At 38.1% G+C, this 12,303-nt stretch overlaps 1 protein-coding gene across 1 annotated transcript in view; it reads left to right on the top strand.

The window, feature by feature from the left end:
- Positions 1-12,303, top strand: part of LOC126418683 (uncharacterized) — a 412,934-nt gene that overhangs the window by 282,790 nt on the left and 117,841 nt on the right. The window contains exon 22 of the mRNA XM_050085576.1: positions 10,104-10,252. Within this exon, the coding sequence (XP_049941533.1) occupies positions 10,104-10,252 (149 nt within the window). The remainder of the gene's footprint in view (positions 1-10,103; positions 10,253-12,303) is intronic.

The raw sequence follows: 12,303 nt of genomic DNA, 5'->3' as shown, positions 1-12,303 counted from the left end.
CAGGATGAGGAAGTTAGACCAAGCATACCAACTGACAAAGAATACCTGTAACAAAAAGTCTATGAGTATAGGGGCCAAGTTCCGACATTATTATATAGTTGTCAAACCTGAGGGCTTATATGCGTCCGAAACTTTGATCATGAATAGACTCTAGGTCAAGCTGAGTGGCTGGAAAGGCAAGAGCGTAGGATATTAAGGAAAATCCTAGGTAATAGATAGGTTGATGGACAATGGCGAATGAGAGCAAATGAGGACTTGTACAGTGAGACAGAACCTGTCACAGCATCCATTAAGAAGAGACGATTGTTATTTTACGTCATCTCATGAGGATTGGCTGTGACCGACTAACTAAAAGAATATGGAGTTTCAGCCAATCTAAGAAAACAAGGTCAAGATGGTTTGAAGAATGTGAAAAAGAGCTTTGGCAGATTGCTATCTCAGAAAGAGAAATTCCTGACAGGAATAAATTTAGAAGATTGGTGAACATGTACCAAGGTTTTAAAATGGCATCAATGTCCAAAAGACAGAGAGGACCATTATCCGAAGAGCATAAACAGGCACTTCCTGCTGGGCTCATAAGATACTGGCAGGAAGTCAAAGCTGGAACAAGAACAAGACCTAGACACTAAAAATTAATTTGGTTGTTACCACACATTCCATAGAGGCTCAACTTGTTAATAATAAATTACAACAAGATTGCTGTGCAATTCATCCCTGGTAATGAACAACACAGAAGATGCTGGAAATGGCCATGATTTTATCACTAACAAGGCAACATTCCCAAGTATAAATAAACATCTTGGTGAAACTTGGCAGGTTTGTAGAGGGACCAGAGTAAAGTCATACATATTATTTTGTTTGTGCCCAGTTCCACTTTTAAGGATTACAACATGCCTCAAAAGATAATTTGACATATTATGTTTTATAAAAATTGATATTTAATTAACGTTCTAGATTACTCTGTAATCAACTTTTGTAGTCATTTGAAATTTTATGGTATACCCCACCACCACTAATTAATTTTGAAAATGAAGACGTTTGACAACATAAATTAAAGAAGTTTTCAAGCCACATACATCCACGTGTAATAAAGGTGGTTTCTGAAATACCATTCATGGGGAAAAAGAAGAGCTGTACACAGTGTGCTGTCAAAGAATTTTCAGCATACCCAATTAAAATATCTAAATATTGATTATTATTATAATTATTTATTTTACTTATATTTGTTTTCTGTTTTAAATTGTTATTTTCCATTTTATTTATGTATTTATTTTTCCCTCCTTCATATGTAGGGTTCGTTAATTGAAAGTAATATGTGACTAATTATTATGCAAAATTATTGCAGAATTTGATAATGTGTAAAAAAAAAAGCTTAAAACATGACGTGTTTTTTTACACCATGCACGTAACGTGAGTGTAAATTCTTCGCATAGTATACATGATGGAGAACACAATATAATACAAAATTCAGCAGGATTTCAGAATATCGTCGGTGATACTGTACGTATTGTGATTTGTATCATACTTATTTCAGTACATTGGTAAGCCTTGGCAAAGAGAACTGATTATGTACTAGTGACTGCAGCTTGATTATATTGTATTTAAAGTGGAGACTGACATCATAAACATTTATCAGAACTAAATCTGAAATTGTTCTCACAAACAATGGAAAGGACAGTTTGGAATATTAACAATTATGGAAAGGATAGATTGCTACTCATCGTAAAGATGAAACATTGAGTTGCAGATAGACACAACAAAAAGACTGTTACACATTGAGTTTTCAGCCAAAGCCTTCATCAGAAAAGAAAAAAAAAACACACACACACATGCATTCACACAAGCAAGCACACGTCATGCACAAATGACCGCTGTCTCTGGCTGCTCAGGCCAGACTGAATCTGAAATGTGTCAAACAGGAGCAACGATCGGTTGTGGAGCAGGGAAGGGGAGGTATAGGAGGGTACGGGTGGGGAAGAGGAAATAGTGCTGCCTGACGGAACGTGCAGGGACTAGAGGTGGCAGTCGAGGCTACCTTATGCAGTGTCAGAAGGCCATGGGGGAGGAAAGGAAGAGAAAAGAAGTGAATGGGAGGGAAAGAAGAAGAAAAAGGGAAAATACAGGTGGGTGCATTGGCTGAGAGCAGTGCACTATGAAGGTGAATGGACCTCAATTGGGAGATAATAGGATGGAGGGGGTGGAAACTGTTGGGTGTAGGATGTTGGTATAGTAGGTTAACATAGGTTGAAGCCGGGGTAATTTCGGGAGCAGAGAATGTTTTGCAAGGATAACTCCCATCTGCATGTTGTGCAACAGGGTGGTCCACTTTGCTCTTGGCCACAGTTTCTCAGTTGCCATTTATACTGGTGGATAACTGGTTGGTAATCATACCAAAATGAGATTCACTCCAAATCCCAACCCCTTGCCACAGGGATGGTATTCTCGGAAAAGACCCATGTGCAAGACCTGCCCAATCCACTCACCCAGCAAACCCTATTCCAGTCCTGTCACAGACTTATCATATTGCATGAGATTCTGAGCCATCTGTGAAAGCAGCCTTGTGTTGTACCAGTTCTGCTGCAACCGTTGCTCAGCTTTTTATGTTGGTATGACAACCAACCAGCTGTCCACTAGGATGAATAGCCACTGGCAAACTGTGACCAAGAGCAAAGAGGACACCCCTGTAGCACAGCATGTTCCGAACATAACATGTTCGAGTTCGGTGCCTGTTTCACAAGCCGAGCCATCTGTATCCTCTCCTCCACCACCAGCTTTTCTGAACTGAGCAGATGAGAGTTATCCTTACAATACATTCTCTGCTCCCAAAACCAACCCTGGCTCAACCTACAATAACCTGCTGTCCTCACACACTCCATCCCCTTGGTTTCTGCACCCTCTGTCCTATCACCTCACCCCAACTCACTCCCATAAACCCTGGTGTGCTTTGCTCTTTGCCAATGGTGCACCCATAATATTTTCCCCTTTTCTGCTTATCTCCTTTCCACTCCCTTCTTCCCACGCCCCACATTCCCGCACCCCACTCCCACAGTCTCCCAACACTGTGCCAGGTAGCCTTGTTTGCCACCTCTAGTCCCCTGTACATTCCACAAGACAGCACTGTTTCCTCTTGCCACACCCGTACCCTGCTATCCCTCCCCCTTCCCTGCTCCACTATTGATTATTACTACTGTTCAATGCACTTTAGTTTCAGTGTGGCCCGAGGAGCAGCCAGAGGTAGCAGTCGTGTGTGAAGTGTGGATGCATGTGTGTTTGCTTGTGTGAAAGCATATGTGTCTTTTTCTTTTCTGATGAAGTCTTTGTCCGAAATCTTAATGTGTAACAGTCTTTTTGTTGTGTTTGTCTGCAACTCAGTGTGTCATTTTTACAGTGAGTAGCAGTCTATCTTTTCGTAATTATTGATCTTCCCACAAAGTTCTTCCAGCATCAAAGGTCACCTGAGTTCTGTGGCTGTAACTGTGCCCTTGAGCATTTTGAGATGATCAGATGGATAAGTTTCTTGTCCTCAGGTGCAATGCTCAAAACAGTTTTTACACACTGGCCACCTGTCTCTTTATAGTTTTAAAAGAAAATAATGATGACTTTGGACTGAGAATTCGAAAATCTCTTTTTAAAGTTCCCAAATGACCTTGCGACATTATCAAAATCTGGTAAACTAACATTTGCCCTTGTGAGGAGATCTTTGAGAGAAGTTTTATTTCCCAGAGTGGGAGAAAAATCTGTATTACTGTTATGTTCTTGAGGTGGTCAATGTGAAATAACCATTTTGAGCATTGTACCTGAGGAGAAGGAACTTGTTCACTTGGCTCGACAGGACAGGTACAGCAATTGGACATATGTGGCATTCAATGTTTTGCTTACAAACCTACTGAAATATACCTGATACAAATCAGGATATTTAGAATCACCCATGACAGTTTGAAATCCTGCAGAATTTTGTTTTATATTATGTTCTCTGTCATGTATGTTATCTGAAGAAATTTCATTCATTTTATGTGCATGCTGTAAAAAATATGTTTTAAGCATTTTTTACAGATTATTATTATTGTAATGATTTTATATCATAATAGTGAGTTACTTATTATTTTCAGTGAATGAAAAACAAATATGTGAATCACAAAAAGTAAAATAAATAATTAGAATAATAATAAATGTTTAGATTTTGATTAGGTATGTTGAAAATATTCTGACAACACATCGTGTACAGCTTATTTTCCAAAAATGGTATTTCAGAAATTAGCTTTAGTATACATGGATGTATTAGGTCGAGAGCTTCTTTCATTTATGTTGTAACAGAAGTTTCCATTTTTCAAAATTAGTTAGTGGTGGTGAAGTTTTTTGCAAAATTCCAAATTATTACAAAAGTTGATTAAGAGTTATCAAAAATGTTATGTACCAACTTTTATATGAGAAACATTTTTATATGTCATCATGTCGAAGATATTCCCTCTAAACGTAATATGCCAAATTACCATTTGGAGTGTGTTTCCCCACTTTTAAGTGAAATTGGACACAAACAAAAAAATACATATTGCATTATTTTGCCCCTCTACACACTAGCCAAGTTTCATCAAGATGTAATGAAAACTACACAAGTTACTTATTTTTTATGCTTAGCACAATGTGTTTTGAGAACTTATTGTCATTTTCGAGTGCATTTGTGTACATGAGTGTGTTTGGTGATGTTTGCATGAGTGTTTCTGCCCCTCTTGTGTCTTTTTAAGTTACACTGGAAGTGGAAAATCACACAAAATAAATGTTTGAGTGTTTATAAATGCTAATGTTAGAGACAGTATTTTTGTTTTTCTAGTTTCAGGTATTGTGCCTCCTCCATTATACAGAATATCACATACACACAGCTTTTTGTTTACAAAGTATGTCTTCACAAAGAGTTTATATACAGTCACAGTTGTTACATTCTTTTTGGATTACATTATCTATGTGTATAAGGTTGTAAATTATGAAATGTATTTTTGCCGCTGTTGACTACTAAATTATTGATTACTTTCTTCCTAATGAGGAAATGTACATATTTATGAAAGTTGTTACAGTTGTCATATGCAGGAGAAACATTTGAAGAAATGGGTAACAGAAGAACTTGAATTTTTGTACACCACAAAAAGCAAAGAGAAAAAATTATCAATGACAAACTAGATACTGAATCAGTTAATTTTTTAAAATGTTTCTTCTGCATATGATAACTGTAACAAATTAAATAATGAAAACTGCGTGAGTTACTTATTTTTTGATTCTTAAACACTGTAACAACTCGCTGTACAAACTCTTTGAGAAGCCATAGTGTCATATCATCTTTGTAGCATGTTTTCTAAACAAACAGTGTAAATGATGATTTGCCTGTGTGTGATATTCTGTATAGTGGAGGAGACACAATACCTGTAAGCAGACAAACAAAAATACCACCTCTAACATTAGCATTTAAAAACACTCAAAGATTTATTTTGTCCAATTTTCCGATTGCAGTCTAACTTCAAAAAGATGCAAAGGAGGTAGAAAATCACACATGCAGACATATTCATGTTAACAAATGCACTTGAAAATGAGAATAAATCCTCGAAACACGTTGCGCTAAAGGTGTCACGGAGGAGGGGGGGTAAGAGAGAGAATAAGTAACTTGTGCTGTTTTCATTACTTAAATCATGAACGATACAGTTTCAGGCTTTTCTGAAACATCTAATATGATGAACGAAATTAAGTTTCATCAAGATAGTTTATTTACACTTGGAAATGTTCCCTTACAAGTCTTGTATTGCAGATGTTTTTGCTATAACACTTGAGGTCTTAAACTCTTTTACTAACACATTTTCTGTGAATTGTTTGATAATGAATACATGCTGTTTATTGTTGAGCACCATTTTGTATTACATTCAGCTTTCCATTAAATGTGTCAGCTCGTTTCTCTCACTGAAATGTAATGACTCTGTGAGGAACTTGGGTCAGAGCCTCTGGGAGATACACATGTGCAGACATTTGACAGCAACTGATGGGTCCAACAAAGTCACAGTTCCCAGCATTTCCTATGATCGGCAGTTTTGTTCATAAAAAACTATCACTATCGTCCTACAGGCCTAAGTTGTGTTTTGTACAAAACTTTTACAAGCATATTATTAAATTATGTCAGCCCCATCCTTGATGCAGCTCAAACTATTTGATCAGGCTGGAACCATAGTAGCTTCAGCACTGTATTTGATATTTTTGTTCTCTGGGACTTAATAAGCAGAGGAGACTAGTGCAAAGTATCTCTGTGTGTAGATTTTGAGAAGGCCTTGATTCAATTAGCCAGCCTGCTGCTGTGCAAGTCATATTTGAGCAAGGGTTGGAGATGGCTTATGTTAAAATCCTGCACCATATATACAAAACTTCAACAACATTTGTTAGTGTCTGGGAACTAACTCAAAAGTTTCCAGTTCACAGAGGAGCAAAACATGGTGCTCCTTTCTCTGCCAAGGTGTTCTCTGCTGTTCTGAAAATAACAGTGACTGAATTAAACTGAGAATAAAAAGGAATTAGAATCAATGTGAATTGTCTTAACAACCTGAGATTTGCAGGTGACCTCTTGCAATCGCAAGTATTACCTGCCAGGCAGCACTATTGGAGCATATTCATGCCTTTGTTTCACATGCATGAACCATTTGCCCACACCTACCTGTAGATGCTTTGCCAAGAGACACAGCATCTGGCCTCCTGTGCTCAGGCACTTGAGCTGGAACAGCCTGGTGTAGGGTGTAAGGTTTTGAGGAGGGGAGTCATTGATTCCTCATTACAGTTCTGACAGAATTGGAATATTCAACACAGTATGGTTGAAGGAAGGAATGAAACACGTATGGTCCTTCTCCTCCACATAGTGCAGCCAATCTGCAGATGCAGCCACAATCTGTGACTTTAGTAATTAAAGCAACTTGTATGAATTTTCCTATATTCCTAATAATCACAGCTATTTAATGGGATAAGTAAAAAATCTTCCCTCCAAGCGACTGCAAGATACACACATAAAAGACTTTTGTAATTGGCAAGCTTTTGGTGCCAGTGGCTCCTTCTTCAGGCAGAAGTGTTGAAGGGGAAGGAAGAAGGGTGAAGGAAAAGGGCTTGAGAGGTCTAGGAAAAGGAGTAGATTTCGGGATAGTTACCCAGAACCGTGGGTCAGGGGAGACTTATTGTACAGGATGAGAAGGAAAGACTGAGTCATCCCTTATGGTAAATCTCCCCTGATCCATGGTTGTGGGTGACTTTCCTGGAATCTACCCATTTTCCTAGACATCTCCAGTTCTTTTCCTTCATCCTTCTTCCTTCCCGTTCAACACTTCTGCCTGAAGAAGGATCCACTGGCTCCAAAAGCTTGCCAATTGTGGCATTCTTTTATGTGTGTGTTCTGTTGCTGCTTGCTGAGTAGATTTTTTTAATGAATCCAATTAAATAATTATGTCAATAATTGATTGTTTTCATTATTATAATAATCACTGCTGTTTGAATTTTATTTCTGTTATATTCCATTAAAAGTTACTTCTTGTTGCTGTGGTGGTCTAGCAGGTAGAGCACTAGACTCTGGCTGTGAAGTTCCCAGGTTCAATTCTGGACAGGGGCAAGAATTTCCCTCATACAAGTCCTTCCAGAGTGGCCACAGGTCCGTTCAGCCTGCTATCGTAGAACACCGGGGGTCTTTATTGCGGGTAAAAGACAGCTGGGGCAGTGGGCCTGCAACCCTCCCCCTTCTGGTGCTGCAGGGAAGAAAGGATGCATGCTGCCTGTGCGGTCAGGTCTATAACCCTATCATGATCTTGCACCACATACTTTACTTTTACTTTTACAAATGATTTTTTAAGTGGTTATTGTTGTATAGAAGACTTTTGAGGCTTCAGTTTCTGTCTTTTATGTACTGAAAACAGCTGCATAAATTATGCTTGGCTTTGCTACATCCCATTCTAAAAGCTGGTATGACTGACTTCAACATCGTGATTGCTTTGAATGCCACCGAGCTTTACTAGAATGGTCCTTGGAGGTGCTATGCTCTTGCCTTCTCCAACTTTTGAGCTGACTTAACCAGCCCATTATAAGGGGAACTGTAGTTGAATCTGGACTACAAATTATGGTGCAGTTCAGTATCTTTCTTGTGCACAATTCATTTCCAGAGATGAAAGAAGAGATAATTGAAAGAAAAAAATCCTAGGAATTGAACCTTGAACCTTTGGCTTTGTAGTTTGACACTTAACCACAAAGTTACCTTGTTTGACATGAAATATTTTATACCAGGTGCATTTTCATATATCTTTCAGAGTTTGCACAAATGTTAAAAAATATGTGAGAGCATAGGCTCCCCCAGCCATTGTCACACTCATTAAAAATGTTCTAGTCTATTCACTGCATAAGTAAACCACGCTAATGAAGCAGCTAAAAATACACTAAAAATTTTTATGGAGATTACAAAATGTAGTGCTACTAAAGGCTGTTGTAGTCAGGAATGTGACATTTATAACACCCAGTGCAGACAGGTGGAAAAATACTAACACCCAAACCTCCAGGTGTCAGACAGATCAGCCCCAACAGTTGTATGTTGACAGAATGTCAACCAAAACTGTGATATATTTTCTGCTATGTGCTATTGTCCAGCAGAACATGTGTAATAAGTAACACCTGACCTACAGAGTAGACAAAAAGTGTAACTCTGGGCATCTGTCGTTGGAGCTCCTGTGGGGAGCCGGTAGAGCATTAGTTTGTTGTACCAAATATCCCCCAGTTCGAGTACTGGTTATGCCAGTTTTTGTACTCTAGCACGTGTGAAACTGTTATATGGGACAACATATTCCTGACATGTAAAATGACTGTTCAGATTTTATAGCAATGTTCTATTGGCAGTCTGCTTTCGCTTCATTTATTTGAAAGCAGCAAACTTATTCAGTACATTTATAGTTTCAGAGAATGAACATAAACAATCAGAACAGAAAAATATAGAAAGAATTGCTTCACCCATGTGGAAATGTTAATAGTAATAATAATAATTATTATTACTGTTATTGTTATTTTTATTATTATTACTATTAATATTTTTGCATGTGTGATGCAATTGTTCTTCTTCTGTACGATTTGTTTATGTTTATTCTATGAAACTACAAAGGTACTCTATAGGTTTTCCACTTTCAAATAAATGAAGTGAAAGCGCACTGCCAATATAACATTACTATAAACTCCAAACAGTCCTTTCACATTTCAGGAATATGTTGTCCCATATAACAGTTTTACATGTGCTAAAGCAGAAAAATTGGTGTAACCAGTCCTTGAACTCAGGTCTCTTGGTACGATCAACTGATGCTCTACTGACCTCTACACGGGAACTCTAGGTAACACACGCTCACAGCTATGCTTTTCCTTTGCTCCATGGGTCAAATGTTACCTATTAAATCCCATTTATGCATGTTCTCCTAGACGACAGCACATTGCACAAAATATATCAGAGTTTTGGTTGATACTCTGTTGATGTACAATGTTTGGGGCTGATCTGACTTTCTGACATCTGGAGGTTTTGGTGTAAGTGGAGACGTGTAATAGAAGTACTGTTTCCACAATTAACAATGTTAAGAAGGATTCATTGTTATTGTAAATTGTTAGCACATATCCCCAGATTTTGTACCAAAATTAACTGTACTAACTAACTGGCTGTTTAGGTTGAGTGTGTCATGTTATCCTGTAATGCTCCTGTCTTTTCTGAAGATAACCTGCTGTTTTTCTATTGTAGTGTGGTATAGCTTACCTCTCTCTCTCTCTCTCTCTCTCTCTCTCTCTCTCTCTCTCTCTCTCACACACACACACACACACACACACACACACACACACACACACACAAACCAAATTACACCTATCTGCCTACTATTCGTGCTACTATTTGTGCTTCACTTTGGATGATATGTTTTTGCACATTGTTGACTTCAGTAAATTATGCTGGTCAATGTCATTTGTCAGTATATATTTTCGGATATAATTTTATCAGTTATGCCAGTCAGATGAACTACTTGACTCTAAGTGACATTTTAATTCATAAATATAACACTTACAAGTTTTGTTCTTTGCATTTGCAGATATTTTACCCATGCTATTCTCAGGTGACCTATAGTACACACAAGTGTAAGCCTTCATGTCTGGTGATTGGAAGTTCAGAAAAAGATTTTTCCAATTATCGAAACCTTCTAAGTCATCTGTCGGAACCCATGTTACATGGCTGGACGAGGTAAGTAATAAGTGTAGTTTCTCTACTTGTCATTCCCCTTTTCCTTGCAGTAAAGACTGTCAGCCTTTGGATTGAAGATGGTTTTTTTTTTTTTTTTTTTTTTTTTTTTTTTTTTTTTTTTTTTTTTTTTTTTAGTAAATAAAGTAATTTACATACTGTGTACGGAAGGGGAAAGGAGGAAATGAGGGAGCAGTAATTTCATGGCCATAGAGACAGGGAGTGGAGAGAGGAGGTGGGGTTGGGGAAATATGTTACATCTCAGCTATTTCTTTGCTGTGAAATCTAGCAACTCTTTTGCAGTATTAGTAGATAGGATGTGCTAGTGGCTTGTGCCATTTAATATTTTCCAATAAGTCTGCCGTGGGCTAATATTTGAGTAAAAGGCATTTCAAGACATTTGTCTGTTTCTCATTTGGTTACTGTTCTTGGATGTCTTACTGAATCACTCCCGTGCAAGTTCCACAGGATGATTATTAAGTAAGAATAGCAGAAGCCATTTTGCTTATTATTTTTCTCACTTCATACAGTAGTCTTTCTCATTATAATTTTCTTATGCCACCTGTTGAATGTTAAGATATAAGCGAGTGGACAACATATCCATTATTTGTTATGTTTTTGTGACCGGATTACCTGTGTCATTATTGTTTCTTAAAAAGACAATGACTACTCAAAAAAAGTTGTTTAGTTTCTCTGCTTTAAGGTATATACAGCTTTTTTTTTCAATAAATATTAATGTGTGCGATACAGCTGTTTATACCACTTCAACAATGGTTAGGGGCCAAGTCGTACTATTAAAAAAGTACTGGAAAACAGTGTTTAATGTGAGTTAGCTAATCTAAAACTTGCACATGTGGGAAAGATGAAACATTTTTCTATCAGATCAAGTATTTTTGTGAGACACCTTTTGAAAACATTAAGTGACGCAGAGCTGTGTTTGTGAATTTCATAGGAAAGAAAATGTATTCTTTCTTTAAAACAGAGAATGGACACTGGGTTGAGAAACTGCATGGAGTGAATGATGCTCTGTGGTTGTACCAAAAGAAAATGATTCTAAAACATTCTGATTTGTTCACTATAATCAAACCTGGTGAGAGGGAAACAGGTGAAGATACATCAGTTGCTGATAAAAAGGCATACGTAGCATCACAGTGTAAGCCACTAGCAAAAATTATATTTTTCATATGCAGGGAGCAGCAAAAGCACATACAAAATTATAAGAGGCGTTCAAAAAGAAACAAGCCAGAGGCATAATTTCAGAAACCAGTATCTGTATGTAAGAAGTACTGACCCTGGCTGTTGAGAAACTTGCCCTCTGTGACACAAGGCGGTGAATGGCTGTCTTATAAAATTCCCGGAACTGTGGTGTGAACCAATTCTGCACGCACAGCTGGATGTCATCATCTGAGGTGAATCGTTTGCCCCTCAAGAGCGTTTTTAAGGAGAGCAAAAATGGCATCATCACAGGGAGAGAGGTCCGGACTGTAAGGAGGGTGGTTGAGAACCTCCCATTTGAATTTCTGCAGGAGTGCCACGACTGTGTTGGCCGTATGAGGCTTTGCATTGTCGTCGAGCAGAATGACCCAACGGGTGAGATTCCCTGGTCGTTCTGATTGGATCGCTTGGTGAAAGGTGGTCAAGGTTTGCGAGTAATGCTGGGCATTCACTGTTGTCCCTTGCTGCAGGAAGTGAATCAGAAGGCGGCCAACTTGATCGAAAAAGAATGTCAGTATAACTTTTCTTGCACTCGTGTGGACTATGAAGTCCAACTGTATGTGCGGAACTGGTTCACATCACAACCCTCAGAATTTTATGAGACTGCCATTCACCATCTTGTGTCATAGTGTGACAAGTGTTTCAACACTATACAACCCAAAGGATAGCAAATTCTGCTCTGTGTAACTGAGATGGAATTCGCTGAAAATGAAGAATTGTGAATCTGTGGGAATTAACTTGACTGACAGAGCTGAAATTCCAGAAGGAGCTGTAGTAATGCATATTCTACATAGACTTCCAAACAATTGCAGTGCAGGGGTTAGGTGCTACAGTAAAAA

The sequence above is a fragment of the Schistocerca serialis genome, chromosome 9 (assembly GCF_023864345.2).
Source record: "Schistocerca serialis cubense isolate TAMUIC-IGC-003099 chromosome 9, iqSchSeri2.2, whole genome shotgun sequence".
Taxonomy (NCBI): domain Eukaryota; kingdom Metazoa; phylum Arthropoda; class Insecta; order Orthoptera; family Acrididae; genus Schistocerca; species Schistocerca serialis.
The sequence above is the reverse complement of the archived record's forward strand: the minus strand, read 5'-3'. Positions and strand labels throughout refer to the sequence as shown.